The sequence below is a fragment of the Lissotriton helveticus genome, chromosome 4_1 (genome assembly GCF_964261635.1).
Source record: "Lissotriton helveticus chromosome 4_1, aLisHel1.1, whole genome shotgun sequence".
NCBI classification, from domain to species: domain Eukaryota; kingdom Metazoa; phylum Chordata; class Amphibia; order Caudata; family Salamandridae; genus Lissotriton; species Lissotriton helveticus.
The window spans coordinates 716,492,377-716,518,730 of record NC_136063.1 but is presented as its reverse complement, the minus strand read 5'-3'; the positions used below and the strand labels follow the sequence as shown (position 1 = coordinate 716,518,730).

General features: G+C 42.5%; 1 protein-coding gene across 1 annotated transcript in view; it reads right to left on the bottom strand.

The window, feature by feature from the left end:
- GAREM1 (GRB2 associated regulator of MAPK1 subtype 1) overlaps nucleotides 1-26,354 on the bottom strand; it is a 495,136-nt gene that overhangs the window by 327,321 nt on the left and 141,461 nt on the right. The window contains exon 2 of the mRNA XM_078687358.1: nucleotides 14,957-15,097. Coding sequence (XP_078543484.1) covers nucleotides 14,957-15,097 — 141 coding nt within the window. The remainder of the gene's footprint in view (nucleotides 1-14,956; nucleotides 15,098-26,354) is intronic.

The window sequence follows — 26,354 nt, the reverse complement described above, 5'->3', positions numbered from 1 at the left end:
AATAATTCTAGAAAATAATGTGAAATACATTAAATAGAACTGGGCACTTGAGCAGGCGAAGTTCACGTACGCCTTCCAAATGCCTACATTTGACGTGACACCGTCAGGAAGTGCTTCCTTTCACTGAACACATACTGCATTCTGGGAGTTGTAGTTTCACTTCTACCGGTAAACTCAAGAATCTAATCGCTCCCGAAGGTGCCACACATGATTGAGCCGCTGGCATCTTTGCGTCCCCACACATGACCCATTCACGCACCATAGCAAGACCTGACACGCATCCTTCAGTGGAAGATCAAACATTTACACATGAGGATCCCTCGCTGATGCAACGCGCCGTGACTCGGCCCAACACAGGACTGGCGCTAGGAGGTCCTGCCAGATAAAGCAGTAACCGGAAGCATGGAGCAATTGGGCAGAGGAGCACACTCGAAAGCAAATTAACATAGATTTACAATTTAAAGCAAAACAAAATGTCTGTCGTCCCTGTTATTTTGACATATGCACTTAATACAATTTTCCAACACAACTTAAGTAAGACATTACGTCATGGAGTCCAAAAATGCCCGTTCTGTAGTTGGTTCCTTAACACATAACAGAAGTAAAGAAATAGAAGTTTTTTTCTATTTCTTTTGCTATAATCGCGGCACCCGCCTTTACTTTTACCATTAAAAGTGAAGCGCCGGTGCCGCGATTATAGCAATATGTTGTATTTTACATTAGTTGAAGCAACAGGAGAAACACAACAAGCTGGTTAGAAAGCAAATTAATTAGTGACTCTAAAACAAACTGCTGCCCTGCATCTTGGTATCCTACAATTAGGTTCTGGAAAATAAATGAGTGTTTAATAATGGAGAGCACCAGGGAAATAAATTGTGGGCATGTTTAGCCCTTTATTTGAGGTGTCCTATGCATTCTAATACACGATGTTATCGAGCAACATAAGGTTGTGAGCAGTCTTACTGTAAACGTGACGTGTACATATCTTATACATGAGGTAACACTGTACAGAAAGATACTGGACGTATACTTGACAAGTTAAATGTTTAACAATGAAGGAGACACGGCCGGCCGGCCGTGAATAATTAGGGAATGAGCATGCTGAAAAGCTTGTGGGAGGGGGGCTGGGCTACCTTTGATGTGGCAGGCGGCTGGGGGCATGTCACGGCCGGCCGGCCGTGAATAATTAGGGAATGAGCACGCTGATAAGCTTGTGGGAGGGGGGCTGGGCTACCTTTGATGTGGCAGGCGGCTGGGGGCATGTGCACGCGCTTTTAAGCTCAATGCGCATGCGCATTGAGCTTGAATTTCACGGGCACTGCAAGGAATCGCCACGATTCCTTGCAAGTTAGTTAAAGACTGTTTAAGCCCCAATAGTCTCGCAAGCTCGATGCGCATGCGCATCGACAGGCGAGACCTAAAAATGACGCCCCCACCCCAAGTCAGCGCCCGGTGCGGTGGCACCGATTGCACCGCCTTAGAGCCGGCCCTGCGCATAAATGATCTTGCACAACAGACAACTGCTGTGTGGGACGCTCCCTGCCAAGGACAAACGCTACTTACAAGAAGATGTCTTCTGTTACTAAGGTGACTCATTTCAGTCATTAAAATGTTAACCATGAACGGAACAAAGCTAACAATGTATCCCATCTCTACATTCATTTCAGAATCCGTGCACAGTTGAATGATTCTTGTTGATAGTCGTTTCAAACTTATTTTTTTGTAATATTTTATTATAAAACACTTCGCAATAGATAAATCAGCACCAAGAAACATTGCTTTGGCTAGGATTAAATACCGGTTTCCCGTGGGAATATTCGTTTCTCTGCATGATGAAAATATGACCCTAGGTTATCAGGAGATGCATTCACATACAATCAAAATGTAGAAAAACGCCGAGATAGTACCAGCAACACCAGACACAACAGACCCACGCAGATGAATTCTGAAGCACGAGTGAAGTTTACAAGGGCACGGACGCTAAAGCACCTCATAACCAGGGTCCAGTGCAGGAGAGGGCCAAATTATGCGGCAGGGTTGAGTAAATTATGCGGCAAAAAGGCAAATTGCGCAGCATAAGGTGGCACATTTTGTAATAGTATTACTTCATTATTTCGTCATTTTTAAACGTGGTAACACCGTCTGGGCATTGGTTGCACCTCGTAAGTATCATTTTAACACCGAAATGTAGCACTAAGCAAAAAAAATCTGGCCAGTCAAGTTTTGAACAGGGCCTTCCACCGCACTGGAACACGTGTTGCAGCATTTTTAGTAACTTTTGAACAGTTTGAGCTAGAAACAAAATTTTATTTTTGTTAAAATCTGCAGATTATGTGGCAGATTATAGATTATGTGGCAAATCTATAATCATGCATACATCGCCGTAGCCGCACAATCATATAATTCCAGTGGCCCTGCTCGTATTCAAAAGTTTCTGCAAGTAAAGTGTAGTCCTATGCAGGGACTTTCATACCTGCTTCCTTGTACATCGAACACTCTTTTTAACCCTTATTCACTCTTTCTTTTTCTCTCTCTCTCGCTCTCTTTCTCTTTCTCTTTCTCTCTCTCTCTCTTCTCCTCTGTTTTAAAGTCTCCACTTATTTAAATTATTTGGAGCACAAGCGATCCTGGGTTAGTTAGATGCATCTTTCTAGCCTAGCTCTCTAGCCTAAAACTGTTTTAAAGTAGGGAGGGATTTTAGTTATTTTATGAACCTACGCAAAATACTTCTTCTTGCCCTTTTACTCTTCCTTGACTAGGTTCTACTTTGGGAGTATTAAGCGTAGGTCCAGAATGACAATCAGAGGCAAGTCTGAACATCAGATGTGGATCTAGCTCTCCTGTACCTACTTTGAATAGCTATGGTGTCCTTGGATTCATAGGAATACACTAGAGGCCTATTTAACAAAGAAATACTACCTCACCATCACAGGATCCCCTCTAGTATAGGCACACGTTTTGAGGAAAATAACACTTGGCAAAACTTAAGACCTATTTCCTCCACCTCCCGCAAGAACTGACATTTCTCACTCTGGTACATCAGCACACCTGAAGCTAGACATCACTCCCTCTTGAATCTTTCTACCTCTGTTGGAACACACCACGACTAGCTCATTCATCAGGACAATATTCCAAGCCCAAAACCCCAATGATGCATACTTTTTGTAGTCACTGCTGGCTCTTCGCCAGTATTCACAAATCAAATCTGTCTGGCAAGCTTTTTAAAAAAATATAAATTAAAGAGTTTGTGCTTCTTCCACCCACAAATGAAATCATCATAGCTTGGATACCTGGGTCTTGCTTATAACTAATTAGACGGAGAATTGGTCCCAACTCGCTCAATATGTCCCCAAGGCTCTATCCTCTGCAGTAGTGTACAGAATGTATGCACAAAATACAATTCTATTTGAACGTGCGAAATTACTGTACAACAGGAATACACTAAGTAGCCAACATGTAAATAAATACATGAGGGACTAAGGCTGCTGTCACACGTAAGTATATGTTGTAATGCCACAGCCACTCCGAAAAGAATGAAAAGCAAATGTAAAGAATTACATTTTTGTATTGGGACTAAGAAGGACATAGAAAACAGATTTAAACATTGCTTTAGGTTCATAGAGATAGATGTGAATTTTTGATTCAGCCCAACACGAGAAAAAATGAAAGTGTACATTGGCATTATTTGAGGGACTGAAGGACATCCTTGGTCATCTCTCAACTTTGAAACTGACACACTTGTAAGGTGCCAGGTTTCAGGTAAGTCCTGGGCAAAAGCAATCTGACCATAACGATCAGCATAATTCGTTTTGGAATGCATCATATTCAGACAGTTTCCTTTACATTGAAGAAACCAAATACTTAGACTCCGCCTTGAAAATCTTCAGGAGCGAAAAAGCTCTCAGGAAAAAAAATATTTTAAGACCCTTGTCAAAAATAAAATGATGCAGCATTCTGTAGATGCAGCATTTTTCTCTGGAGTAACCCTACAATATGGAACATTTAGCCGGTACCGGTTCCATTCAGATAAAAAACTAAAAATCACTCTGTTTTACCTCTCTTTCAACTAATATATCTAGGCTTTCTTTCCTCGCTAGCCATCAACATTTGCTTACCTATTAACCCCACTAATACTTCTTTGCCCTTTCCATACAAATTGCTAGTTTCTCCATTTTCACCACCTCTTTGACTCCCTCGTAATGCACATGAACTCTTGTACGTCCCTTACAAATCACACTCTTTCTTCGTCACATTCTCCCTCAGCCCTACTCTTTCCTCCTTACCGCTTTCTCTCATCTCAGTCTCCTCTGGTTGCCGAACTGTGGCCTCTGCCCAATTATGTTGTTTCTTGTTTCAGTTATCATGTTGTTACCATGAATCATCTGCAAACAGACTAACTGTCCTCTATCAAATGCACAAATAAAATAAAATTGAATTAAAACAAACAAAAACTTCATGCTACAGACACCATTCTAGACGTTATAGTTTATACAAACAAACAGGACAAACCAAGCATGAAATCACCAAGAAGTCAACTGTAAAGCCCACATGCACGGATGCAGACAGCATACCTGTGAAATAGGATCAACAGTGAAGAGCATTGGTGAGAGGAAGATCCCTCATTAAATATGGCAGTTAATCAAGTCAAAAGGAAAAGTATTTTACACAGATTTTCACAGCAAGAGGCCAATACTTTTAATGGCTAGCTCAACAGATACTTTTTTATGACATCAGTTCAAAGGAGGTATGCAACCCACAAGGTCAAAGGCGTCATTGTGGATTTTGTGGTAGAACATGATCTCATAAAAGATTACGCCTCGTACCATGTAGATCTCTTTAAATCACAATGGACACATAAAACGTCAGGACTTGGCTAGTCCCACATCCAGCACAGCTGACAGAACGCGTCTAAAGTGTACTCAATACCGATCATGTAGCCAAAAACATATGCATCTGGATATCTCATGACAGTACTTTGCTTTAAATTAGGCTTGGGCATACATTTTTGAAAAGTGTTTCAAAGCCAATGAAAAGTTTAGAGCAAACTCAGAAGTTTAGGAAAGCCAATAAATCAGCCTTTACTGTTGGAAGAAGCCGTAAGGGGACCCCAAGCTGTAGGAGGCAGACCAAAATATGAATGACAACAGCAGGCTAATGGACGAAGAGGGCAGTATTTTCATTGCAAAAACAAAGGTTAAAGGGACTTTAGGTGACAATTGGTGAGTTGCAGCATAATATTTTAAAGTAAAAAAACAACTGCAATTATAGTTAACTCAAGTAACTCTAACTCACGCGCCCACCACCTAATTTAAATGTCCCTTTAACCTTTGGTTGGGTTAGGGCAGGCCTACAAGAATCGTCACAGTTAGCACAACAAAATACAAAAAACAGGCCTATTGACATTAGCAAGAGTTCAGCACTTCAACCTACATAAAGCAGGCCTATTGTATTGGTCTATAAATAAATAAACAAATAAAAAGTTGCAATCAAGGAGGGAGACTGGGGGCTTTTAATAGGTCCTGCGTAACGCCCTAATCAAAGTACAAAACAAAAAGGTATGAAGTTCCTTGGGGGTTGGAGGAGGTAAGAAGGTAAAAGAAATTGGGATCCTAAGCAGGGAGAGAACAGGTACATAACAAAAGGAGGCACAGGGAATCCTTCCTTTCCCGCTGGGTGTCATCATCGGGCATGCTCCTCGTTGGGTCGGCGCTGCAATATCCGACGGGCACCCTTTGCCTTTAGAGTGTAGAAGTGGAGAAGTGGAGACCTAGTAAATTAAAACCGGGAATTGGAAGAGTCAGGAAAAATAATTTTAATGATCCTGCCTCCCACCCTGGTTAAAAACGAATGGCGACTCTCTGCAATGATGTTGAAGATTGTTGCGCTCAACCTTATGCAGTCCGCAACAGTCGCATGCTCGTTTTTAACCAGGGCGGGAGGCAGGATCATTACAATTATTTTTCCGGGCTCTTTCAAGGAATAAAAGATCTCTGCCAAAGAGCCCCTGCATAGGTTGTCCGTCGGGTATTGCAGCGCCAACCCGATGATGAAGCATGACACCCAGCGGGCTTGGTGTGTGAGGGCCCTCATTCCGAAAGGAAGGATTCCCTTTTATTTTTTTATTTTTTTTATTTTGAAAGTTTTATATAGCGCGAACAAGATCTTTGCAGATAACCGAGCGCTTTACAAAGGCATGTGGAAGGGTAGGGGAACAGGGGGCATAGTAAGGAGGTAGATCATCAAGTTCATGTACATAGCAACAATATTACATATAGTACAGGTATGAGGTAGCATGGCCTAGTTGGGACTTGGGTCATCCAAACAATGTAAATAATACAGAAATAGGGAACAATACAGCTGTGAGGGAGCAAGAATCTGAGCACTTTAGTCTAATACAAGTCAAAACACTCGTGCATAGGAATATATAGGCTATATAATAATATAATACTGGCAATACTGCTCGACACATTATAAATCAAACATAGTTGTTCAAGTGTATTTAGCCATGAGGATATTTTTGACTTCTTTCTTAAAAAGAAGGGAGGAGGAGATGAGCCTGGTTTCCGGAGGAAGTGCGTTCCAGATCCTGGGCGCCATTCCTGAGAAGGAGCGTTTGTAAGTTTTTTCCTTCCTGAATCTTCTCGGTTTCAGCAGAAGATTGTTTGACGCTCTGAGGGGTGCCGTAGTAGTTAGGGGGAGGCCGCAGAGGGCCACGCTGCTGTAGTCTATGCGAGGGATGACTCGTGCTTGTACTGCGGTTTGGAAGTCTTTTGCTGGGAGGAAGGGTTTAAGTTTCCTCAAGGTATTTATTTGGAAGTTCGCCCCCTTAGTTGCCTTGCTGATATGCTGCTGCATGTTGAGGTTGGTGTCAAGTGTTATGCCTAAGGATTTTGCTGAGTCCACAATGGTCGGTTGGACATTGAGTGTGGTTAGGTGCTTAAGCCATGTTTGTGCGGAAGATATTTTCGTGGGAGGTGCGATTAGGAGGAACAAAGTAGGGGATAGGCAGGATTCTTGAGGGACACCTAACGATACCGGTATTGGGGATGACAACGAGTTTTTGCTCTTGAATTTTTTAGACCGGTTGTGTAGAAAGGAGGTGAACCAACGAAGCACAGTCCCGAAAAGCCCATTCTTGTCTTTAGGAGTTCGAGTAAGTTCTCATGTTTCACTGTGTCGAATGCTGAAGAGAGATCAAGAAGGATGAGGAGGCAGGTATCGTTTTGATCTAGGATTTGAAGGGCGTTGTCAATTATGAGAGTCATAGCTGTTTCAGTGCTGTGCCCTACTCGGAAGCCTGATTGATGTGGGTTGAGGAGATCAAACTGTTCTATGTGCTTTGTCAATTGTAATTGGACGCATTTTTCTAGAAGTTTGGCGAGAGTGGGAATGTTGGTAATCGGACGGTAATTGCTTAGATCAGTGGGGTCGGCTGTTGGTTTCTTCAGAAGAGGAGTGACTTGTCCAACTTTGAGGGAGTCAGGGATAGTTCCTTGTTGTAGTGAGCTATTGATAATTTTAGTCCAGAGTGGGAGGAGCAAAGGGATGAAGTCTTTTACGGCGTTAGCCGGAAGAGGGTCAGTGAGGTGATTGGATGGTTTTAGGGTGCTGAGAATTCTGACAATTTCTTCTTCAGAGTAGGTGTCAAAGGATGTTGACTCCTACCCTGTGCCTCCTTTTGTTAGATACCTGTTCTCTCCCCGCTTAGGATCCCGCCTTTTTACTTTGTCAAAAAGTTGGCACAATAATTTATCAATAACCATATATAAAAAACAATCCTTATAAATACACTCATGAAAATGCATAATAATAATAATTATTTCCAGATTTGTTTTGTAATAAAGTATTTTTAATCCAAACAAATTAAAGCATGCTTTAGTCTTTAACACTCTTCAGGCCACAAAATGCAACCACAAGGGGTCCCTCACACTTCAGCTGTAAAGCATACAGCTCCAGCTCACTGTTCTAAAAAAAATGCTGGTAAGTTATCTTGGGATTTTGCATTTAATGACCCCAGAGACTTACTTTGTTTTCTACATTCCTAGGGCTGCTGTGCTTCTGGCAGCCTCTACAACACTTTTTAAAATTGTAGATGGTGCAGGTACTCTCCAGAGTTGGGAGCTTTGGTTTCAGGACCCACCGGGCGAAAGCAAACCTATGTTCACTGCCTGCTAGAGCATGAAAAGAGCTGATGTTTTCCCTACCTCCGCTCTTGTGGGCTGGGAACAGTACATTGCCCCGGGGGATGGAGTCCCCTCATGCTGTCTTCATCTGGGCCCCAGGGACACACTATGACTCAGGGAAGGGGATCCCTCACCCCAGTTAAGAAAAATACTTCAGCCACTGGGCCATATTATGGCTTGGAGAGGGTGGACCCACGCCCCCTCCCATAATTAAAAATAAGCTTCTCCCCAGGGGATGGGGTTGCTGGAGTCTTAAAATGGCTTGGGGAGGGATGCTGCTGCCCCAAAAAATTGCATTTGTGCGTCTTAAACAATGCGAGTTTCTAGACTATCAGAAGAGATGGTCAAAGCACGACTTCAACCCACCCGACATAAAGTATACGAATTAGGTGATATGGCAGGTAAACTGTTAGCCTGGCTAGATAAGAAGGAACGGGCAGGCAGAACGATTGCACAATTACACACTCCATCTGACTCTTTGGTGAGTGCTCCGCAGGACATAGTGGATACATTGGCAGACCATTTTGAACGAGTGTATGCCTTGCGGTCTGATTTATCAACCGAGGAGGCTCAGACTTAAACGGCATACCTATTGAACTCTACAAAAAGAATGCGGATGTAACAGCCCCATATCTCTTAAGTATGTTTCGTGAAAGTCTCGAGGCAGGGGAACTGCCACGAGATCAACGGATGGCCACCATAGTAACAATCCCTAAACCGGAAAAGCCCCCCCGAGGAATGTACCTCATACCGCCCAATCTCACTGATCAACGCTGAAGCCAAAAGTCTCGCCAAACTTCTGGCGACACGCTTAACCCCTCACCTAATGCCTTTAGATTCACCGGGATCAATCAGGGTTTATGCTGCACAGAAGCACGGCTCTTAATCTAAGGCGACTGTATGCGGTATTAGCACGTAAATCCTACATCCAAGAGCCCGCAGTCATCCTCTCTCTGGATGCGCGTATGGCATTCGATATGGTGGAATGGCCTGATCTCTTCGCGGTTCTTAGACACCTGGGCTTCGGTCCAAAGTATTGTACATGGGTGCGCCTGTTATACTCCAACTCGCTGGCGCATGTAGTGGCTAATGGTCACATGTCAAGGGATGTCCACTATCCCCATTATTGTTTGCATTAGTCCTCGAACCACTGGCGGCATGGATCAGATGGGAAGAAATGATCCGCGGGTTCCGATGGACACAAAACTGGGAAGACCGCATTTCTCTATATGCGGATGATGTGCTGGTCTACCTGACGTCCCTTAGACGATCCATTTGAGTGCTCTTGAATAAATGTGAAATTTTTGGTCGGGTGTCAGGATATACCATTAATTGGTCTAAGTCGATTCTATATGTTCTGCATGGTCCCCCGCCGTCACTACCCGAGAATTGCCCACTACAGATCACTGTCGAGGCCTTTAAATATGTGTGCATTTATGGGACGCCCGAGTTTGTAGAATTTTACCAAAAAAATGTAAGGCCCCCGCTGGAACGGTTTAGGCGAGACACGGCGTGCTGGCGTAACCTACAGCTGACATTGGTGGGAAAGGCGGCGCTTTTTAAAATGATGACACTCCCCCGGTTTTTATACGTCTTAGAAAAACACCCCGTTTGCCGTTCCACCGACCTACTTTAAGGCAATATCAACTGAAGTCTCCAGTATGTTATGGGGGAATAAGCTAGTGCGCATTGCTCAAGACAAACTCGTACGAAGCTGGTATGATGGGGGTATAGCCCTCCCAAATATACAGCTGTATTATTGGGCAGCTCACCTCAAAATAATTAATCAACGGATACATGTCCCCCAGACAGACCCAGCGTTCAAGTCAGATTAAAATGCACAGGAGTGATCACGCAGATGACACCACTCTGGGACTCACAGCAGATTGGGTGACTTAGGAACAGTAAGGGGTTCAAGAACTGGGGTACCATAGGCATCTCCACAGTAGGCGATCGTTGGAAAAAGGGAGAAGTGGTCAAATTTGAATACCTAAGGACTCAATACGAGCTGGCACCGACAGAGATGTTTAGGTATCTGCAAATTCGACATGCACTACAGGCAATCTTACCACCCGGCACCATCCTACCGGAGGCTACTCCTCTGGAAGATAGACTACTGACTGAATACATGCACAAAAGGGCTACATCCTTCACTTATCGTAAATTAATTAATAATCTGCCAGACCCGATGGTAAGGCTTAGACGAAAATGGTCCCAAGAGCTGGGAGACTTCGATGATGTGGAATGGCAGGAGGCATTGTCACCCCCTTGAGAAGCTGCCATACCTTCGCGATTAAGACTGGTGCAACTCAAAGTGCTACATCGTTCATATTACACCAGACTCACTCTCCACAAAACAGGGATGGTTCAACATCAGTTCTGTCTGAGAAACTGTGGGGAGGAGGGCACATTCTATCACACCATATGGCACGGTCCACAAATTGCAGCTTACTGGGCTAAGGCGATGCGTACCATCTCTCAAACGGTGGGAATATCGTTACTACCAGACCCAAAACAATGTTTTCACGTATGCAGTAGCTAATTGTCAATATAGGTCCTGAAGAAAGCCTGGGCTAGAAGCCCCTTTGGCTGAAACTAGTCGACCACTTTTCACGATCAGCAGCATATTTGGTACACACCGTATCTGCATTGATTTTTATTAGGTTTGGGAGAGATATTATAATAAAGAGTTTCTCTTCCATATCCTTTTTAGATTATCACTCACTTGCACTGCACTTAATCTCTTTCCATCACCATACTCAGTAGATATCCTTCAGTTACATCGCATGATCAAGTAGTCTAACTGGTCATTAATCCTTTTCTATCACTCCATGAGGAGGTCACAGGAACTGATACGAAATCCAAACCACACGATCTCCTTTTGTGTAAAAAAGGTTGAGTGGTAGGAAAAAAGGATATCCAGATGATGACACTGGCCACGTTTGGCAGTTGATGGAAATCTGACTGTTTCATAATAGTCTCGGTCTCTGATGGTAGTCTCTCTTGTGGAATGAAATATACCTCTGGGATACTATACAGTATCAGTAGGCTACATAGCTAATTGTTGCGGTTTCTCTTTTTCTTAACCTCCTTTTGTTTGGCCGCCAGATTTCTATGTATTGAATGTAACTGAAAGACTAACACAAGGGGCCTGATTCACAATCTGCAAATTGAAGTACATTTTGCAATACTAAAAAATTTACGTTTTGCCTATACTTATGTGTGTAGAGATCTCCACTCCGACTGCAGAGTCTCCAAACATGTTAGTAGTAAATGTGGGAGGGACAGAGGGGCCTGAGCTGGAAAAGGGGCAGATTTATTCCTAAATGGTATGGGATTATGAAGGTTTAAGAGGGGTTTAGTGAGGGGTGTCACTCACCTACACAAGATTAAGCTAATCACTTTACTCTGGGGGTGGAGACATGTAATTTACACTTTTAAAAGAAGTTTACACCCACAGTTTGAAAACCAAACATAGTAAACTTACACCAATGTGGAAACGTACACAAAAGTGTGAGTTACCTGTATGAATCAAGTCCAAGGTTTTTACACCTGGCACTTTAAATAAGTGAAGAAGAGACATGGCTAGTGTGAGGCCATGGTGGCTGCCCTATCTCAAGCTCCTGCTGATCGCCCCATTCCTTCACCAGCCTGACCTTGTTATGTCTGGCACATCAGGGACCACAGAAGCTGGTAACATGCGGAAGCAGCTCCTGGCTATTCTAGTTGCAGCGGATGAGCAACAACAAAGGAGCAGAGCCTGTGATTCCTCCTCTTCACACGACACTCTTAGGCCTCACAGCATCAGCAATGATACCATTAGCCTGTACCCTGATACCACAGCTGCAGGTGAGAACACTCCGAAACACAGATAAGGAAAGTGGCATGCCAGAGAAGGTGCTGGCTGTCCTCTCCTCATTGAGGATAGCTGTGTCTTCCCTTCTTGGGACATGATCTTCCCACTTAGATTGTAGCCCACAACTGGGAACTTCACAGAGTATAGATTGCAGCAATAGGTGGGTCATCTCCGGGCCCTTCTGTGATTATTAGTAATATTCCTCTGCCTTTGCTGTCCTTGTCTTGTGAATGCCTCTCTGGCAAAAACAATGACAACATTTAATTTCAAACCTGCTACAGGTAAACAGGGACAGAAACAGAAGGCACGCTGGCTAGATTGCAACTTCAGTATCAATTGCAATTGATAAACTGATAAATATATATCTACAAACTGTCCTTGCTTTCAAGCATAGACACCTGGAAAATATATGAGTTTTACATGGAGCAGCTTGATGGCATGAACATGAATATTGAGAAAAAACTTGTTCTGATATGATCTTATGGCACCTAGAAAAAAACTTGAATTTAAATTGAAAATAGTGTGTGATTTTCCTCAATGCCTTCTGAAACCATTTCAATAATAGACAGTCTGCCTGTGTCGGTTATATGAATGTAACAGAATTTCATAATTTTAGCTGTGAGTTGAGATCCTGGTTCATGCAAAAACGTTCCCATGCTGGAATAAAAACAAAACAAAAACTCAGCTGAAGTGTACAACACATCTGCAGAGGTCAATTCAAATGTTTTTAACATGCACATAATATTCGAGAGGCAGAGGAGTAAAGAACTATAAGTCTTGGGTAGCATGGGACAGAAGAAAACAACACACATTTGCATCATCGTATTACAGACTAGAAGCGCAGCAGAGGCTTTGATGGATCAACACTTAATTTGGCGGGAACGAGCATCTTAGCTTTTTGCCCTACAAGAGATCAACTTAAAACTGCAATAGCTTCCACCTTGACTCCATTCACCACATTCCCAGAGACAAGGGAGAGCAAGCTGAAGCATAGAAAAGATATATCCTTCATCAATACAAGGGGCTGGAATAAACTCTATTAAATTTCCATCACAAAAATACATTACCAGTCCATGTAGGGACAAACATACGAAGGAAGCGATCACAGCTATAGATTTGTCCAAGCTAAGGGCCCGGTCAGGAACTGAGCCAAAGACCAGGACACTCTACTTTGAAAAATTCCTTTTTTTCCACCAACAACTGCCCTGCTAAGGCAGCACTAATGGCGCACATACATGCATCTCGTCAGCAGTACCTCAGTCACATTTACTCATTAAGATTTGATAGTGAATTTCATGAATGAAGACTAACGGCTCTGTCTGTAGCGCCTGCCTGCTATGCAAGAGGAGACATTACTTACAAGTGAAAGCGTACACATCAACTCGAGTCCTTTAAATTGAATCCACGAGGCATAAAGACTGCACTTATAATATCACAAGGGACAGTTAATCAGGACAGCTCATGTGGGATGCTGTTCGCATGTTAGGCTGATATACATTGTCTGTAATAGGCCAACGACACAGATGTGGAAAATCTACTCATGCTCTATGCCTTGCTAGGCATCAAGCCCAGATAGAAATATAGTCTATTTTAATCTGAAAGCATGCATAAATGTAATTCACCTTAATTAGTATTCGCTAACATTTTAAAACAAAACGTAAACCTAATGGCACCCTGGGCCACTCATATTGTGCTAAATGGTAAAAAGAAAGCTGCACCGAATACACTTAATACAAGTATTCCATTATTGCATTTATTTTGCTGCGTTTCGAATTGCTACTCTGTCGCGTTATTATCTTCTACATTTAATGTATTGCAGGTTTTACTGCTGTGTTTTTTTTACCACTACCTTTGTACATTCCTCTGTGAATTGTTCACTTTCAAATTAGTAACATGATTCATACATAGAGTGTTTTAAGTTCAGGAAGTCTAGTATTTTAATTAAAGCTGTTTATTCATTAAAGACAAATCACGTTATTTACTTTTGATTTGCTTTAGGTTTAAGAGTACATTATGAAATGAAGCAATTATTTTTAATTTGCTTAAACATGCCAGAGTGGTTATCTTTATGTTTCAATGATAAAAGTAAAGTAGGAAAATGATGACTGATTTTACTTAATCAACCAAGATTCAATCCGAAGAAAGCATCATTACAATAACCTACTTCTATTCCCATTATTTAGTGCAATGGAAGATATCTATTAAATAAAATTACCTATTTAAAATCATGTAAGATCAATTGCCATCACATGAGAAAAAAACAATTATTTAAAAATAAAATACTGAAACTGTTGCTTTCCATAATAAGACAGCAAGACCAGTTTACCTGTATTGTGTTCTACAGTCTAATGGACAATCTAAGGTCCACTTTGTGGGTTAGCTGGTAATTGGTGTGAAATATACTATATCCAATAAAATCTAATACCACCGGGCCGGAATTCATTGGGTTCATTCAAATAGATGTTTTCTCCACCAAAATGAGGAATAACATGCAGCTTTTTTTGATTACTGCATCAAACTCTTCATGTCCTGGTATATAGCGGGCAGGTTTCCCCCGAATATTATCTGCAGGTTTGACCTGCTGAAATGTATCTGGGGGATGCAATATTTTTATCATAAAATTCAATTTTCAGTTGCCACACATATGGGAATTCAGCAGCCAACTCGTAATCCTGACCTTGGAGGATTCATATTTTTTTAATAAAACATTTTCATGACCTCTTACTGCACAGGGATTCTGTTTAAACTGCAAGATTGCAAAACCCTGAAACTGTTTTGCTTAGGGGAACAGTGAACAACACGCTGATGTAGGCACAGAGTTTTCGTCTTCAGACACATCCGAGAAATCAACTCAATAATGAATTTGGACACATTCATACAACCTGAGAAGAGCAGTGTTAGATACACGATCACTTACCACCATAATGAACAGGGATTTCTATCTTTGGTCCAATTACATAATGTCCCTCTTCCAGACTATGAGCGGTGATGGTGGTCCACTGCCGGCAGGAGTGAATCAAAAGGTAGTCATTCTCTCGTAGGCCTTCTATGCATTCTCCTGAAAAACAGAAGGAGTGTTGATAAGGAACAAGGTAAGACAACACAAGCCTTTAATTTTGCACAGAAGACCAAACCGTAGGATACAAGTCTTGGTCACTATCAAAATATACAGTTAGCAATGGGGATATTCAAAGACCTATTTTGCTAGTTGAAAACCTAATTACCATACACTTCCTCCTATCATTTCATTAGATTTTCTGTATTTATAGATTCATCAATACCTGCGGAAGTCATAACAGAAACCCAGGCAAGTCCCAGATTTCCTTATATAAATCTACACTGGTTGGGAGATACAAATGCATTAGTACAGGTGGAAAAGTACATTAGAGAAATAAACGTTCTTTTCTTTAGACCACCAGAAAATATTTTCAATTTTGAGTAATTCCTTCCCAATACCAGCCTGACCCACAGGGTGTTTGGTTGTTTTTTTGTATCCAATCTGCACACTGAGGCGAGTTACCCTGGAGATGTGCAAGTATTTCCCCCTCATTGGAATTACATATAACAGGGATACTGGGATCTCCAGGATGGGGAAACTCTTCAACATTATTAGTTAGACTCTAAGAGCCCATTAAGATATGATGAATTACTGGGAAAATTGGTAATTCCAGACATGAGTCCCCTACTAATTTTTTATTTTGCCTAGGACTTGTATCTGGAAATTTCTGCTCCTTCTGAAATCTCATCGTTGAAAGTAGAGATCCGCGGTGTTGCCATGTATCTAATAATTCCGTTGGTGGCGGTACCTGCTGTTAGCAACACCACTTGTAATGAGCATTATAGGCAAGCTTTTTGGAAAACAAGGGCAGGTGCATTGATTACACATAGAAAATGATTCATAAGGTTGGTGAATGCGCATAGTTACAAATCTGTTGGTGTTAACTACCACCGTGGATGCTCCCTGCCCCTCTATTGGGAATACCCTTACTTCTACTACCCACGCGCCTGAGCCTATTACTGTGGAACATATACTCCTGGTAGATGGTCTGTGGTGCTAACCTCCAGCTGCAGGAGGAAATATCAACATATGTCAATTCTGCGAAATGGGAGCTGCCATTTGCAATGGCTGAGGATTTTTTTGCAGACACAAGCTGGACCTGGCGGGCCCAACTATGTGTGGATCGTGTCTAAAGTGCGAGACTTTAGTTGCAGTTGCAGAAATTGTATGTAATGAAAGGAACGCGCAGGCAAAAAAAAAAAGGAAATGGCACTCCCAACGTATATAAAGGCTCATCACTCTAGAACTAAAAAGTATGCATTAATAAGCCTTCATAATAAGGGAAGAAAAGCAAGTTCTTGGGCAGAGAGATATTATAGCTGAAATAAAAAAAGCTATAAAGGTCAGAAAATGTAAGTTAATATGCATGCTTGACAGTCAACTTGAACTAACTGTGAAACACTTGAACACTTTTACTAATAGCAGTAGAAGAGCTGGAAAACTCACATTTACCTCTAGCAGCTGGAGAAAAAACCCTCTCAAATGAAAGCATTAATAGTGCGTTGTAATATTTAAGAAATATTTTTCTTTTGGTTCTCTTACTTTTGCTATGAAGTCATTATTTCGTTTTTGAAACAATAACAGCATGCTCGTCAGACTGCATTCACTCTGATATAGTAACTCGTTAAAGATGAGACTCGACATCATGGAGCCCTCCTTTTCCTGTTTGTAGGTGACTTAGGTCACTGTATCGATTTCCCTTCCTTGCACTGCGCAGGAGGAGACAGGGTTACCTTTTGTAAATTATTGGCCAATGTGTGCGGCCGAGGTAAGGCTACAATCCAGAGAGCCCTTGCTAGTAAGGCAATATGGATTTTGTATCAAGGGCCATGTGTTTGCAATGTCTTAAGGCCAGCTTGCTAAAAGCAAAAGGAAGTATTTCACACAATATTCGAGGTCTGAAAAATTGTTCCCATGCACACAATCCATATTGGGGCAATGCTTTTAAAAGCGTCACATCATTAACAATAGGTCTGAATAACAAAAGCAAATACGAGTTCGGAAAGCAGAACAACAGGAACACTCATTTACAGGAGTACTCATTTTCTTGCTCCTACAGGCATTTGTGAATCCACCGCAAAAGTTCAACTACCTATTAGTGAAAGAACAAATAGGCCGGAGACCATTGTATCTGCACTTATTGTATAGGAATATTCCCTGATTATCCTTCTTTTATTCCTGATTTAGGGCCAATTCAGAAAGGTGTGGAGGAGTACATATAAGAGTACAACAAAAGTACTGCCCTATATACTCCAAAGTGCCTTTCAGTCGGTTTTAGGAACACACACAAAATGATTTTAAGTTGAAATCATACCGTGCTGTTTATCTATCCATAAGACACATACCACATGAACCAGTTTTTAATAATCTTGTCAAAAAAGATTGTTATAACAAATCTCTTGTGGCAACTCAATCATCATCTGACTTTATTTTGGTTGTAAAAAAACATAAAACTACACATAGCAGCATATGTTTAAAAACATGGCAAAATAAAAACAATTCAACAAGCAGCATTAAATGAGAATTCAATTTCCAACTAACAAGAAGCTTAGTGGGGCCTCTGGCCAAAACCCTCTTATCTAGCAGCTGTTCACATACAAAAACAAAAAAGTCACTTAAAATCACCTAAAAGGGGCCACATTACTATTAGAAATGGGGGTCTCTAGTTGGCAGAGATAGGTACCTTTGTCCAAATAGGGACCCTTGCTTCTAGTCAGGGTAAGGGGGATACACACTTTAGATAACCCCTGCTCAACCCCTTGGTAGCTTGGCACGAGCAGACAGGCTTATCCCAAAGGCAACGTGTAAAGTATTTGTACCAACACTCACAGTAACACAGTGAAAACACCACAAATGGACACCACATCAGTTTAGAAAAATAAAATATCTTTATCTAAACTAAACAAGACCAAAACGACAAAAATCCAACATACAGACACTCAGTAGAAATTCTTTAAAAATGGTTGATCCGGGCTTTGGGACCTGCTGAGCACGTCGCATCTCCAATATGGCACCCGTCCATGCATTTCAGGAGGCTCTCCTAAGGGACTATGCCCCTATGGATAACCTACCAATAGTGACGGAAGACAGAATTGTATTGTTCAGGCATGCCAGTGCCCCCATTACCTCCAACCCCAGAATACAGTTATCACACCAGTTACTCCCTCCTGCCTTTTTCGTTATTTATTGTCACTAATATCCAATAAGGACAATATCCCCCCTTTATGACAAAATACGCCACTATAATGTGACCCGGTTTAACTCCCCACTCTAAGAAGGCACCCACAGAGCTCCCCGCGACCAGAACTCGAACCACTCTTGATCCGGAATTGCTCACCGACTTGAGTACACCTCCGGACAAGCACCACGGGGAACCTGTAAGACGCTGATCGCAGAGACTTTCCGCCCCAAGGCTTACATGCCGATTGATAGAGGTAAGCATTGCTAGTTTCTTAGAGAGGCACTACATGTACTAACGAGGCCGACCACTGCCATGTATTGATAACTTTGCCATTAATCCTAGATCATCCAAGAAATTCGGACACCTTGGACTTTAGATAGACCGATATACAATTTACGGTAAGCGTGTCTCCAATCACACGCCTCTCCTGCCCTCCCACGTCGTTAGTCACTTGGATATGCCTAGCCTCACAACAACCATTATCTCACCGGGTTAATATTTATTTATCCTCCTTCATGCATCGGCCATATTGGTTGCGCAGGGTTTCACCCGTCTCCACCTCCAAATTAAATAGGCACACAGGACCTGCCAGCTTTGGTATAATAATCACTCAGCCGACGTTTGTAGCTCACTCAATATGATCAAACCGATCTTTCAGAAGTCTCAAGCAACACCATGTTTTAGTTCGAATTAAGGATAACTAAGCCGATTTTTAAGCCAATTATTCGGGACACTGATTTCCAGTATATCTTACACCATCACTACTTCGAACCATTCTAGCCCACCAGACTTACAGGCTAAAAATCATGACTTAATACCGGAGTCCACCCGATAAAATCACTACACCATGACTAAGAATCAAAACCTTTATCCCTAACGTTTGTTTATTTTATTTCCCTTCCCGTGTGTTTCTTTTTGTTTCTTCTCGTTATCTTCCCATGTTTCTCTCGTATTTTTCTCTTTTTTCCCCTTGAATCCTTAAACCATGGATCCGACCACCAATTGTAACATGTAAATAGGCTTTCCGTTTCTATGTGATGTTATTTATTGTCACACTACTAAAGGTATGTTTTTTTCACATATGCACCAATATGTTTTCAATTTGATGATTATATTACGCTTACAAACTAATACGAATATTGAACTGTTTCTTATACGTTGCCCTCTTTAAAATGTTAAAATTTACTTTTCTCTACATATGAATAATCTATCTTTCCAACCGGTTTCGAGTTCGCACTATGAGTTATGTGGTGATTAAAAACGTTTTTAACAAATCTGTGCCCCAATCTGTTACAAACAAATATTCAGTGTTTGAACTGCACGTTGCTACCCAACCATTAATGAACAATGTTCCTCTTTGAGTCTTTTTAACTTCATGTATTTGTCTGTATATGATTCCATTTCTTTTTCTTTTTGACTCACACTGTTGATAACTGCATAACCACTTGCATATATAAATGTACAGCCCTGAGGAAGCCCCAGGCCGGATGGCCATGTAAGGGGCGAAACAAGTGTTGGCTGTCACTTCGGGCTAGTCTCCAAAATAGGAGTTCTGGCAACTGTACATTGCGTCTGGAAATTATTCCCACCATTGGACTACCAAACCCTCAATTTGTCCTGACAAACCTTGGATACTTTAAAAATGGTTGTTGTAAAAATAAGCTTGCAGATGATAAATGCGACACTTTAGCCTCAAAGTACTTGGGATGCGTAGCTCAAAATAAACAAAAGGGGCGCAGAGAAGGCGATGCGTCAATTCTTCCTGCGCTCCAGTTCCGATGCGACAAGATGGGGCCTCAATAGGTTGCGAAGATCCGGTGCGATGCGTCAAAATGGTGTCTCTGTTGCGATGCGACAACGTGGAGATGATACGTGCACAGCCATCGGCTGTGCTGCGAACTTGGTGGTTTTCTGAGCTGCGACAGGCCCTGCGACACACTTCCCCGGTGATGCGACGACACCCTTGGTGACTGCGACACGCTTCTACGGTGTTGCGGCGGTGCTCAGCGGCGGTGCGCTTCCCCAGCGATGTGACGACCCTGCGACACACTTCTCCAGTAATGTGACGGCACCTTCTGTGGCTGTGGCACGCTTATCCAGTGATGCGACAGCTGCTGCTGCGGCGGCTTCACGCTGCTCTCTCGTTGCATCGCGCTTTCAGCTCCCAACAGCAAAAAGGCCTCGCACACAGTTCCAGGCCCTCCCGGCAGACTGGTACTCCCAGAATGGAAGGTCAGGGAAGCTGGAAGTGAAGTCCTTTTGTGCCGGGGACTTCAAAAACAGGAGGCCAGCTCTTCTCAGGCCCGTGGAGACTAGTCTTCAGATGGACACAGAAAAGTCCTTCTGCAAGCAGGGGACACAGCACACAGCAAAGTCCCTTGGTCCTCTCCTCGGTAGAAACATCAAACTGCAGGCCAACCCCAGACACACAGCAAGGGCAGTACTTCTCCTCAGTCTCTTCAGCTGATCTTCTTTGGCAGGGATTCCTCTTGATCACAAAGTGGTCTTGGAAACTTTTACATCCCTGTGTTTCCACAACAGGAGGCCAGCTCTTCTCAGGCCCTTGGAGACTTTCTTTGCAGGGCACCACAAATTCCTTGTCAAGCAGGGGGATACAGCACACAGCAAAGTCCATTTTCCTTCCTTTGGCAGAAATAGCAACTAGAGGCCAACCCCAGACACAGAAAGGGCAGTACTTCTCATTCAGCTCTTCAGCTTTTCTCCTCAGCAAAGGTTCCTCCTTGGTCCAAAGTAGTCTACAATTCAGGGGTTTCAGCTCTCATATTTAGACCCCAAAAGTCTTTGTTCTCTACGTGTGAGAGGTCCTGGACCCAGTCCAAACCAGTTCTGGGTGCACTCTGCCAGTGCAAAACTTCTTCCTTTGTCAGTGTGGCCCAGGGTCATCAGACGCACCACAGGAGGTGGAGCCACCATTGTGGAAGGCAGACACAGCCCTATTCAGGCCCAGGTGCTACTCCTCCCACCACTCCAAATGCAGATTGGTCTATTGAGCCTAGTGCTGACTCACCCAGCCTCCTGGAGCCACCATAGTCCCTGTCAATCACAAACCAGACAGTCAATTCACAAACAGGCAGAGGCACACAGAAAGGTTGAACAGGAAAATAGCCACTTTCTAAAAGTGCTATTTCCAAACAATAAATTTAAAAACGATCCTCCCTAAAAGATGTGTTATTACGTTCTGAGTTCAGGGATACCAGATTCCAAATTTCTATCTTGCTGCTAAGGGAAGATATGCAGGTAAACATGGTGCACAGCATTCCCCATTTTTCCCAATGGGCAAGATGGCCTTTCAATAGTGAAATATTGCCAATTTCGTTTTTCACTATCAGGAAATGTTACCCACACTAGTACATGTCCTACCTTTCACATACACTTCACCCTGCCCAGAGGGGTACCTTGGGCCTACCATAGGGGTGTCCAATGTGTAAGAAAAGGGAAGGGTCAGGCTTGGCAAGTGTGTACACTGGCCAGGACAACATGGCAGTTAGCAAACTGCGCACAGGCACTGCGGTGGCAGGCCTGAGACCTCTTTTCAGTGCTACTCCAGTGGGTGGCATAATCAGTGCTGCAGCCCATTAGTAGCATTTGAATTATAAGCCCTGCCACACTAAGTGCACTTTACTAGGGACCTATTGCTACAACAAATAAGCCAATCATGGATAACCAATCATAATAACAATTTACACAATGGGCTTATGCACTTCAGCATTGATCAGCAGAGGTAATGTGCCCAGAGTCCTATAGCCAACAACCACAGGTCAGGAAAAACAAAGGAGGAAGAACACATGGTTTGGGGATAACCCTGCAAAAAGGGCCATTTCCAACAATGTCCAATTAAACTTAAAGTGCAAGATGATTTAGGGGATTGATACCTCTTTTTCTGAGATGCCATATAGAACTTAGTTACCTGGCAACCAGGTAAACAACACAGCTCCTAGTATTTGCCCTACATATTACCATGGCGCCCATCGTCAAGCCTGAGGAGGCGGCACAGAGGGAAAGTCCAGAGGGCACGCTGTCTATTGTATGAGCCACAGAAGAACAGTAGGTGCTTGTCGTTCTCCACTGACCGACGTCCCATAGGGCTAAGATTTGAGGACTTAACATTGCTCCTCTAAGAAGCAGTAAAAGAAGCAGTTGGTAAGATCTCCAATCTAAATTTGATATAAAGAGACCTAGACAATGGCCTATTCACTGAGTCCATAAAATCTTTGAAATAGGAACCACATTTACAAGACAGGTACAGGTCCGTTAGACTGTCAAAGGGACCAGCATAAATTTTAGAGGTCAGGACAACATTCCAGTAGTGATCTTTAATGAGACTGTGGGAGATGCTGGTCATTGTTGTTGGTTGCAATCGAGGCGGCCAAGTGGTTAATTAAGATTTCCATAAGGCACTCTCTATATGACACAAGTTGCTCGGATGACCATATCCTAATCCAAAATTAAAAAGGGTTGAAATGGGCTATGTCTGAAAATTGCCTAACATTTAGGTCAAAACTTAAGTGAAGTAGTGGTGTACCTTTTGGTAGCTTCAGTAGAGATCTTAAGAAGGAATTTTCACCTTTATCTAACAGGTCAAGATTGCAATATCTCAACAAATCTGCACCATAGAGAGCAGCTACAGCAGAATGATTATATGCAAGACCATTACATTAAACGCACAATATTTATTCCTGCCATAGCTATGGAAACACCTGTAAGGGCTTTTACCGATGAGAACATTTGTGAAACATTTTCACCCAGCCCGGTTTTCCACTACTTTGAGATATTGCACATCTGGGAATCCAATGCATTAGCATCATCCATTAGAGGCCGTGTATGAGCCTTATCACACCTTAAAATGCATTTTAATAACAATACTATCTTTCTTTCTATGGGAATAAATGTATTTGTTTAATGTTTGCAATGCACTCATGGCTTTATTAAGCATTTTTCATTTGCATATCATTTAATTGGGTTTAATTGGCTTCTGTTCCACAATACTCAAACCTGATATAAGCGTTTGAGAACCTAGAACCTACAGCCATGTTTTTTACTGTGATATTCAATATGCATACACATTGAGGTAAATGTCCCATACAGAAATGAGAGTGCCCCCCCTCTAAATTTCAAGGAGAGCCACAGAGGTGAGGTGAGGCCAGGTGAGATACAGAAGACTGAACGACAGTCAAGCAGCCCCTTATTACAACGACCTTAAGGAACATGAGATTGTAAAATGGGGCATTCCACAGACCCATCATAAGCTCATTCTGCAGTGGAAATGCCAGTCTTCTTTTTTAGAACATACATCACTTTTGGCTAAAGAAGCCCACTTTTTGGCCTTTCTAGATGATGCCACAAAATTTGTAGCACTCGAAGCAATATCACTGACACAAATGCATCTAAAGTGAAAGGTTTAAGCCAAGATCTCAGACAAGCCTTCAAAACTTTATTATACTCAAAAAATTATGATGGAACAATAAAAAGTGTATAGACGAAAGAAGGGGGTACGAATCTAAGACCAAACACTGGCCAGCAACATAGTAGGACACAGAAACATATTTTTGCTGCCAATTCTGGAGGGTTAGGGTACAAAACAGACCAAGCTGTAGACCTCTATGATATGGTAACATGGCAACATGACCAACCTACTGTCCTTTTGCTATTAACGTAAAAACAGTGGTATTACAACTCAGAGAGGTTCTGGTTATCTTCACTGATACTGTAAAGACTTGAAAAAAAATGGGGCGTCATGACACCCCGTTCCAGACGCACAGCCTTCATTGGCGCATAACGAAGTTGCCACAAAATATTCCAGTTTGTCCAAAAATGTATTCCTTTATCATCAACCGTTATTCAATATTTCTCTGGTTTATCCAGTCACATAAAAGACACTCCATGTTGTCATCAACCCTTTAAGCTGTAGATGTGCCTCGTTCGAAAGCATGGAAGATTACATGGGTATTCCTCAGTCGTTATATTCATCACTCAATGCATTTCGGGCCCCTTATGGCCCTTCGTCAGGGGTATTCTGCAAATTTTAAAACATATTAATTAAACTATGACTTGAATAAACTCACGTTTTTTCAGTTTTCAATATAGTATACAGCGTGTGAAATATGCATGTTAATAACTAGCGTTCATCCCATTCACAACGTTCTGCCCGCTGAATTCAAAGTGCTATGCTTCATCAAACAAATGATCAGTCCTCCGTCCCATAATTATCTAGATCTACGCCCTTTCAATGTCCATAACTCAGTTCTCTGCCCCATAAGCCAACAACCTTTACTCATCCAAATGTCCCTCTGGTTAAACACAATCAAACGCGCTCGTACCTTGAACGTTCTGGTAACGACTTGCTCAGATGTTGAAAGACCGTGTCTTCTCTCCCATTCACGACCAAGCTAATTCATATCCCTCTCTCACTTGATAATTATGGGACGGAGGACTGAAGAAACGTGAGTTTATTCAAGTCATAGTTTAATTAATATGTTTTAAAATTTGCAGAATACCCCTGACGAAGGGCCATAAGGGCCCGAAATGCATTGGGTGATGAATATAACGACTGAGGAATACCCATGTAATCTTCCATGCTTTAGAACGAGGCCCGTATCGGCACATCTACAGCTTAAAGGGTTTATGACAACATGGAGTGTCTTTTATGTGACTGGACAAACCAGAGAAATATTGAATAAAGGAATACATTTTTGGTCAAACTGGAATAATTTGTGGCATCTTCGTTATGCGCCAATGAAGGCTGTGCGTCCAGAACGGGGTGTCATGACGCCCCAGCTTTTTTCAGTGATTTATACTTAACGTGGTATGGCAGTCCACAATACCGGGCATGCACGCCAACAAACAAACAAATGAACTACTGATGGAACATTAATAGTTTCGAGGTGTCACTTTTCCTGTCGTAATTTAATACTGTAAAGACTTGAATATATACTGTGCACCACTCTACAGGATCACTCACATCACCCTCATGCTATCCTTGTCCAGCTGTAGTTCTACTAACATAGAGGGAGCCATGATGTACCGGATCATTCTAAGCAGTAGGGAGAACTGCAACATCTCTATCAAGGACATATAGAGATGAATATATCTCTTCCTCCACCCAAATCTAGATCAAGCTTCACTGGCTCTACACTGAGGCAAAAATAAAATTGGGTGCATACCATCAAAAAGCACTTAATGACAATTCACCCCACCCTTTTCCCCCACCTTTCAATCACCTGAAATTATCAGGTGGCTGAGAGGATTCAGGAACAAGATGAAGGACAAGTTTAAAAACAACATACACCCAACTCCAATCCTTATTGGGAGCTATAATACATCTATGAGCTATCATTCACTCAATGCCTAATGACTCATCTGTTCAAACTCCACCTAACTCACAAATCATAGTTTACGATTCGGTCTCTTTATCTCTCCCATCGTTATCTACACTCCCTGATCATCTACTGCATTATGAATTTACTGCAATCTGCCTTCTAATTCCTATCTTATCTTCTGAGGCAGCGCAAAATGTAAATGTAAATGTAAATGTAGTATACTTGTAAAGCGCACAGCTGCCCCAGCAACGGGGCGTCCCGGCGCTGTATAACTCTGGGGAACCCGTCCTGGCTTTCCCTGTGGGATGGTCCCTTGCTGGGTGTCCCCAAGGTGGAGCCAGGCATCCCCGGAATTGGTGGGGCCGTTGTGGAGATTAGGCAAGCTAATGCCCAGAGTTGCCGAGTGGAACCCCTGATTAGAGTAAGCACCGAAGTGAGAATTATCGAGTCCGCTGACCAAGGTCCACGACCCTGCCGCGTCGGGAATTGAACCCTGGTCCCGGGCTGACTTCTGCTCTCAGGCCTGCCGCCTCTAACCAGTGAGCCACACTACTCCACGTAGTACAACCTCCTTGCCTAGCCTTGCTATCTCTCATTATCCCTGTCCTTTACCTCTCCTTCTTTGCGCTCGATACAGCTGCTAAACAGCCTCACGTTTTCCTCACGATCTTGGATCACAATCCTTTCCACAATGTAATCATTTTGGAGTCCCATTATCTTGACCTTTTCAATCTCTCTC